Raw genomic sequence first — 8,534 nt, forward strand, 5'->3', positions numbered from 1 at the left:
TGTTGGTCTTAACACAGTACCTCCACAAGAGGCTTCCCCTGCTTGGCCCCCAACAGCAGAGCACTCTAACAGGGCAACATAAGAGCCAAGGTCATGACCTATACTTCCAGACACATCCTAGGGTCACCAATGTCCTAGGCACAACTAGAGTCCTCTGATACTGGCCTGGTCCCTGATCACTGTAAGCATTTTCTCCAAGTCCCTGGTTCTTGGGGAACTGCTGGATATGCTGGGTAAACACTTTGCTGCAGTGGCAGTGGCAGGCGGCAGCTGGCAAGGCGCCAGGCGGCACCGAGCTGTTTCTCCACAGCAAAGTGAGCCCCAGCAGGCCTGGGGAGCAGGCGCCAGCTGACAGCAGCGACCAAACGTCCCCCACCGCCAGCACATCCATCCCACCGACAGCTGCCGGGTGCCCATTTACCTTCTCCAGCACATTGAGCAAGCGGTCTGCTAATAGCAGCCCACTGGGGCCGCTAGCCCAGCTCTTGCTGCCTTCTGGGCAGTGGGTGGTCAGCAGCTGGCAAGGTCATCACCAACAGCCTCCCAGGCCTCCCTGAAGGCCCTGGGTTCCATGTCTCTGGACACCCCCCCCCCAACAGACTCAATGAGCAAGAGCTGGGCAAAGGCAGGGGTGGAAGGGTGAGACTCCAGGTCTGGTGTCACCAGGTACACCACGGGCCCTACCTTTCTGAGAGGAGCGCTCATGTGGGTCTCACAGGGCGGGGACCAGTGGCCAGTCTGGGCCTGCAGAAGGCTGGCCCTCCACTGAGCCCCATAGCCCACAACATTAAAATCTCTAGGAGGAGGTAGGGCTGTACCCACTAGCTCTCTGGAGAAGCTGAGGAGACAAAGGGGCTCTAGAGGTCACAGCAAGGCCGAAAGTAAGCAGAGCTGTGGGTCTGCCAGGACAAACTGTCACAGGCAGGCGCCCGCTGAGAATGGCCAAGATACAAGCAACTACCCAACCACAGCGCCTCACAAACGTGGTGACGGACTCCATGTGCCTGCCTGCTGCTCCGGGGTCTACTTCACATGGTGGTGCCCAGGTCTCCAGCCTCCTAGAACCCACTGGGTGTCTATGGCACTTCCCCACAACTGCCACCTCTGATCCCCTCCCTGAGTCACAGGGAGTATTTGGTGTACATGCCTACCTCCTCCACAGCACTGCCCCCACCCTCCCTGGACCAGAAAAGGCCAGTCTAGAGTCTCACCCTGCCATACATCCAACACATGCCGAGCCTCCTGGACCACTCAGATCTTCCCATTCAGCTTAGTCCCACAGTCTTTGTGCAAGCCATGGAGCCTCTGTCCTGTTGCCTGGCTCTTAGATCTCTATGCCAGTCCAACACCACAGCTGCCATCCTACTTCCCCAGACACACGACACAGCTGAGAGACCCCACACTGTTCCTATGCTGAGTCCAAAAGCTGTGCCCTCCTGTTACCCATCTTCCTCCCTCTCTACCTCATCTGTGGCATAGCCCAAGAAGCCCAGACAGTTCTATAAGATGGCTTAGCAGGTAAGAGCACTTGTCCTCAAGCCTGATGACTCAAGTTTGATCCCTCGATCCACATCACAAGGTATCCTCAGAACATATGTATATTGTAGCACATGTGAGCGCTCCTCCCCTGTGCGTGTGTGTGTGTGCATGCATACAGACACACACACACATACTTAAAAAGGGGGGAAGCATTCAGACAGAGCAGAAAGGCTGTGCTGGGAAACAGAGCCAGCCCCAGCCTTGCCTTCACCCCACAGATAACAGAGACTACAAGGACCAGCCGGACCCTGGCCAAGGGCAGGAAGCCTTCTCTAAAACAGTGTCTTAGGGACCACTACCTCCTAAGTCCTATGCCAAGAGCCCAAAAGGGTGAGGTGGGGAACTCATGCGAGTTCAGACCAATCTATGCTGCAAAGTAAGACCCTATCTCCAAAAACAACTACTGAAGGAATGAGGTGGGAGTGGGGAGAAGCAGGCAAAGGACAGGTCCCTGGGCATCAGAAGAGAGCACTGAGGGGCTACTGGTTGCTCCTCCATCCACCTGCCTGGGTTGGGCCTAGGTCTTGGCTGGGAAGGCTCTTCTGAGGAAGTGCTGGGTGTGGGTGAAACACCAGCCATAGTGGGGTGGCTAGGACAGTCTCAACTACTATTACAGGAGGGCCTAAGGGTTGGTGCTGGCTTTGGGCCTGGCCCGGGTGTGACTGGGCAGAGAGAACTGCTAGCCAAGAACAGGACAGTTCTCCCTGCTACCCATGGAACTTCTAGGAACCAGCCTGATGCAACCACTCGAGCTTCTCCTAGCAGAGGCAAGAGTTCATGGCTCTGCCCATCCATGTAGCACCCCCTCTCCTCCTAGGGCTCAGTGTTCCTCTGTACAGGACACTCTGCCACCCTGCAGAACTGGCAGGGCAAAAAAGCTGTCCCAGGCCCAGCAGCTCAGTGGAGTCCCATATCCACACATTTCCCCACCTCCTTGGGACCTCCACGTGGTTTAGCCCCACAGAGACAATTCCAACTAGAGGACAGTGATCGGGAAGCAAGAGAAGTGCTGCCCACTCCGGAATCACCAGGTTGGGCCAGCAGTGACCCCTCACACCCCAGTGGAAGGCCGCCCAGCTTCCTCTTTTGTTGTTTGGTTTTAAGGGAGAACTCAACATGCTCACAAAACAGGAAACTCAGCCCAGCACCAGCCAAGACTCAGCCACAGCCACACACTACAGTGGACTGTCCCTCCAGGGGTGGGCCCAGAGCATTCAGCTGCCACCCTCTGTCCAGTTCTCTAGCGGGTGCCACATGCTCACCTCTCTCAGGCTAAGCCCCCCCCCCACAAGCACAACTCCTGTTCCTAAATACTAACCTGCCCACTAGGCTCAGGACCACTGACTCTCCCCAGAAATCATGAGTTCAGCACTCACTGATCCAGACCCAAAGCCAGAGAGCCCTATACCATATTCCAGCTTCTCTCTACCCCTATCTGAACCTCCTCTACCTGAAAGGCATTGACAGCTAGATGGTCCCTACCCCACTGGGCCCCTCAACTACCAGTTTGCTGAGTGGGTGAGCCTACAAGTTGGCCCTGCAGCAGGTATATGCTACCTACTCCCAACAGTCCCTCCATCTACTGTGTCAGTGTCCTCTCCTGACCCACCTGTTCCAGCCACCTGCTATGGACTGGGGGACACAACAATGACTAACCTGACCAAGTAGATGGCTATAGGACAGTTTCTCTGCACACAGCCCAGCAGGTATTGGGGATTTGGGGGAACAACCCAAAAGGGTAACACAGATAAGTCTGTGGCCTCAGTACAGAGCTCATTTGCAAGCTGAGGACTGAAATCAGAGGTCACAAAAGTTCAGCCACCTGCAATTTAACACCAGATTGGCTATCAAATCACTGTCAGAGTTCACTGACCCCCAAATTTCTGCAACTGGGGACATGTGACCAGTACTGAGTCCTGGCCTGTCCACTCTCTTGGGTGATGCTGCCATCCTCACTGCCCATCCACCTGCTCATCAGACCAGTGACCTTGCTGCCCGCTCATCTTTAGTTCAAGCCCACTGCCTTCCATAGGTCTATGGGCCCCTTGCAGGACACCCAGAGGCTTTCAGGTCCAGCTGCAGATCAATAGTTAGAATGTCTGCTCTGGCACTGGGCACTTGGCTGGGCACCCTCTGGTCCAGGACACAAATAAAGCTCCCAAGAAGTAGTTTGGGAACTCTTCTTGAGGGGTGAACTCCCATGGAGTAGGAGAAACCTGGACCTGGTATCTCTGTAGATACGGAATGAGGGGGAGGAACATCCTCTCTATATGCCCAAATAGCCCTGAAAGCATGGCCAGCCCATGGGGAGCTTGGGAGTTTAGCTGAGAACCAATGTATGTTCTCCAAGTCCCTTGCTGGACATGGGAGACCTAACAGATGAGTTCAATTACCAGTCAGAAGTACTCTAACCTACAGAGCCAACAAAGTAGAAGATATGGGGGGGAAGGGAGTACCCAGGTGTGCAAGAGATCCTGGGAAACTGAGGGACAATTGTAGTAGCCTTTCTTCCCTGCCTACCCCAGCCAGGTCAGAGTGGCCTCAGGTTAGAGGTTGACCTAACTAACTTGTTCTGGCTTCAACTCAAGACAGGGAGAGAGCTAGAATCCCAAACCAATGATGCAGGTATGAGTTGGAGCCCATAACATATATAGCTAAGGGTGTTCAGAAGGGAGAAATAACGGTCACCAAGACAGGTTTTTCCCAGCAAGCAGCAGTAGGCCAAGCAGTGGGATGAGGCTGGGCCAGAGCAGGACACAGTAGGAGAACCCAGAGCAGGAATGACAATATGGATGTCATCATCCCCATCAGAGCCCTTACTACCTGGGCTGGAGCTAGAGGAGGATAAGGGACCACGAGAATGGCCTGAGGCTGGTCACCAGGCAGCTGTCCCCAGAGGCTGCTGAGGGTGGGAAGCTCCTACCCCAGACAGGTGTTCCCTGTCCATTCCACAGGGTAGGTGTCATGTCTAGTTGGGCCATCCCACAGATAACAGTCTCCTCCCCACCCACTCACCACCATTTTCATGCCATAAATGTGGAAATCAAGGCCTAAGGAACTCAATGACCTTCTCCTGGAGAGGCACGATGACACAGCTGCCAAATCAGGTTCAAACACAGCCTCTGGATACCCACAGGGCCTGATGTCCTGTCCCACCTGGCCCCCTCAGAAGGCTCAGCCATAAGGAGCAATACAACACCCCTTAGGCCTCAGAAGGGTTCCTGCCTGGAGAATGTACCAGTAACTTGAGGCCCGGCAAGACTGGCCCTAACTCTAACAGCCATACATATCCATTTGTCCATGAAATAAGCTGTGTGTGGCCAGGGTAGAGGAGAAACAAGAGCCAAAGGGGATGAGCCCCACTTCCAAAGAAGACTGACAGGTGGGGCAGACAGTAGAACATGAGCCCAGGAGCTGAGCTCACCAGGCAGGACTCCTAGGGGGCCAGGGAAGGAGGCCCTGGGGAGACAGGAAGGCAGGTGGGGGCGGGACAGACTGGAGCCAGATGAGCGGCACAGGTCAGATTCTTCCCAGTAGCTGCCATAATGAGACCTCTCAACAGCTGACCACATCTTCCATGGCTGCTTGAGTCCTCCTGAGTCTCCATCCAGAAAACCTCCCCCACCTCTTAGTGCCTGAGGCTCTCAGGCCTGTTCTGCCAGAGCTCTGTCTATCCCGCATCTCATGTCCTAACACCAACTTCTGTCCCCACTCCCCGTCTTCTGTGTCTGCGTTCTCCTCCACCCACCAAGATCACAATTCCCTCTGCTAGAGAGCCAGAAGGAGGAATGGGAGGGGTGACTCGCATTGGCAAGGATCACAAGAACTTCCGGTGGGAGCAGGTCTGCAGGAAGAGGAAGTCAGGAGGGGCTGAGATGCCCGCCCTGGAGAAAGAGCAAGTGACTGTCCTGGGGAACCAGCTTTGAAACTCACTGCTGGCAGGAAGGGGCTGGTGGGTAAGCTGGACCGTGAGGGGCCCTGGCCTAGGAAGAGCCAGTTAGCTCTTCAGTTCTGATGCTAGCATGCCCCTGCTGGGCCTCTGCTGATGAGGAGCCCCCTCACTTCAGGAATCCAGGACTGAGATGGGCACAGGGCCAAGCGGAGCAACCCTGCCCTGCCTGCCCTCATGAGCCCTTGGGCAGTGCCCAGGCTACCAGCCTGCCAGCCCTGGAACAGTAGCCATGTCCTTGCTGCCTTCCAGGAAAGCCAGGAATGAGGCTGAAGCAGTCGGCCCCACCCCCAAGCCGCTCAAAGCAAGCCCTGCACAGGGCCTCAGCCTCTGGCCAAGAGGCCCCAGGAGGAGGCCATGACCTCCATACTATGGGAAAAGCTGGGCCTGCACACTCCTCCTGAGGCCGACCTAAAGCCCCATGGTGGGGAGGTGCCACTCTTGAGCAGGCCTCGACACAGCAAGTACTCTTGGATATGGCCACAAAGTTGCCAGCTAGGGCAGTATAGCTCCTCCCTCAAGTTCTACACCCAAGAGCTGGGCAGACCCAGGCCCAGCCCTGCTCCTGCTACGCACAGGCACTGACCTCGTTTGTGCAGCCAGCCCTCCTTCACAATGGCTACGTCGTTCATGGTATCCGTGGCCCCCACAGACTGGGGTAACCCAGGGATGCTCAGAGTGTCTTCTCAGCAGGCTGAGCCCAGCTGGCCTGGCCGCAGCGTCTAGAAGAAGTCAAGAAAGCATATGAGGCAGAATCCAGCTTTAGTGAGTTCCAGACGACCCCCATTACCCACGCCCCCTCATGGGGCCTACCCCTCTCTGGCCCTGGTTCCCTCTTCACCTTTACCCTGCCAGTGTCCTGATTTATCTCAAAACACTGCTGTGTGAGACCCACCTCCATAGCCGCCGCACCCAAAGCCAGGCATGACAGTCTAGGATGCAGGGCTAAGGCCCACCCCTACCCTCCTGGCCTCTGCTGAAACACTGTATCCCTAGAAGGCCTTTCCTGACAGTCAGCTTGCAGGATCTGCTACCCAGCAAACAGTCCACCTCCTCCAGGCAGCCAGCCCTGACTGCTTCTGCGTTGCCCCATACTAGCAAGGGGTGCTTGTTCACTATCCTCGTCCTGCATTCTCATCACCCTCTAGTCGAGGAGGCTAATGCAGAACACAGGGTTCCTACCTGCTCGGATTAGGAACAAAGGAATGTAAACACTGTAAAGGCTCCAGGCAGAGCAGGCAATTCAGACAGTCTTTCCTTCAGGGCAACACGCAAAACCTGCTCCAGTAAAACCCCAGACTCTCTCAAAAACAGGTCCCTGCTCCTCTGAAGCCGCCTCACTCATCGGGCTAAGGTGTACTGGGCATCTGTGGTTTTGCCTAGCCTTCACTCTAACCAGGGACAAAGAGACGTCTAGACAGCGAGCAGTTAAGGAGCACTCAGGGCAGAGCAGTTACAGCCAGTTACAGCATTCAGCCCACACATGGGGCAGGCAACATACAAGGCCTAGGGTCCTACAGTGGCCCACCAGCTAGCCTGTGTCGAAGCACACTTGGCCAGCTCATCTTGCAAAGTTCCCGCACCACTGCTTCTAGGCTGGAGGATCTCCTGGGCATCTCTCAAGCCCCAGTCTTAACCGCCAAGTCTGCGCACTCTGGGAACTGCATTCGGCACTCCTTTACCAGAGAACCGGTGAGGTCCCTCCACCTGGGTCCTGGGAAAGGCCCAGGAAAAGACCAGGTCAGTGTGGAAGAGATGCCAGCTCGGGTCTACTGCAGCAGACCCAGACAACGCCCTAAGGACTTCTTTAGCCTAGAAGGCACAATCCAGCACCCAGAGTCACTGTTACTTTGCCTTGACTGAAGCTAAATGTGACAAAAGGAAGGCCTCGCTGCCATGTGTCAAATGCCAAATACCTGACCCAAGAAAGAAAGCACCCACCCCTCCCTCAGCAAGCAGACAGCAATGGAGAGCCAGGATGAAAAAGACAGCCAAAAAGGAACCCCAGGTGATGGCTGTCACAGTGGGTGTGGCCTGGAGGCAGAGGGTAGAACTGCAAGACCTCTCTCTGGATGCCCCCCACCCCCACCCAGACCCAAGGTCTGCTGATGACAGTCAGCTGTCCAGCGCCCTGTAAAAATAAATTTATATGCATGGAGTGAAGAGACGCGGCAATGTTAACCAATGTCCACATCAAGCAGCCCTGAGCATGGGACCTTCTTCCCTCTGTGCCCCTGGAGGGCCTTGCTCTAAGGGCACATGGTTGCTATTGTTAAGTCTTAAGAGTTCAGCCCCTCTGGGACACCGGGCCCACACACACAGCTGGGGCCCCTCCAAGGCGATTTGCCCTTCACTTGAGTGGTGGTTCTAAGCAGTCAAGGCTAGCCACTGGAGCAAGACCAGGGGCCAGGGGGAGGAGAGTCTGGCCACGGAGCAGAGCCACCACAACCTAACTCAAAAATCAGTCCTCTTTAGACAAATCCATCAGCTCAACCAGTATCCTGAATCCCAGATACTGTGATTCCTGCCCACGCGTCCTCCAGGCCCCAGCACCTCCAGAAACTACCTAGTCCAGGAAGCACTTTCCGGGCCCAGGAGGGCTAGCAGTCCTTTGTGGGCTAGCCTGGGCACAGTGCCCACCGCGCGCCAGGGCACAGTGCCACCGCGCACAACTTTCTGTCCGTGGGAAATGAGTTCTCCTTCCCAGGGCCCTCCCACCACACGCAGGCCGCGGGGCGAGCCTTTCTCCTACCCTCGCCGGCCGAGTGCCCAGACAGCCCCAGGCCCCGGGGCGCACCGGCCCCCACTGCGCACGCTAACAAGGCCCCTCTCCCGTGGCCTGGCCCGGCGGGGCGGCCACCCAAGGTCACGCGGCGGCCGCCCGCACCCTCGCCGGCGTGGGCCTCCTGCGCGATCAGCCCGGCCCCGCGCTCCCCGCCCAGGCCTCCGTTCGGCCACTTCCTGCTCTGTTCGGAGGCGCGGCTCGGCGCGGCCGGGAACAAAGCGGGGTGGCCGCGGACCGGAACAGGGCGCGGCGCGGGCACTC

At 56.7% G+C, this 8,534-nt stretch overlaps 1 protein-coding gene across 1 annotated transcript in view; it reads right to left on the minus strand.

The window, feature by feature from the left end:
* The window catches only part of Akt1 (AKT serine/threonine kinase 1), a 20,269-nt gene extending 11,935 nt beyond the window's left edge, over nucleotides 1-8,334 (minus strand). Inside the window, exons 1-2 of the mRNA XM_005343612.3 lie at nucleotides 8,241-8,334; nucleotides 6,075-6,210 (exon numbers count right to left, since the gene is read on the minus strand). Coding sequence (XP_005343669.1) covers nucleotides 6,075-6,120 — 46 coding nt within the window. The 5' untranslated portion in view covers nucleotides 6,121-6,210; nucleotides 8,241-8,334. The remainder of the gene's footprint in view (nucleotides 1-6,074; nucleotides 6,211-8,240) is intronic.
* Between the last annotated feature and the right edge of the window lie 200 nt (nucleotides 8,335-8,534).

This window comes from Microtus ochrogaster, chromosome 1 (genome assembly GCF_000317375.1).
Source record: "Microtus ochrogaster isolate Prairie Vole_2 chromosome 1, MicOch1.0, whole genome shotgun sequence".
NCBI lineage: Eukaryota > Metazoa > Chordata > Mammalia > Rodentia > Cricetidae > Microtus > Microtus ochrogaster.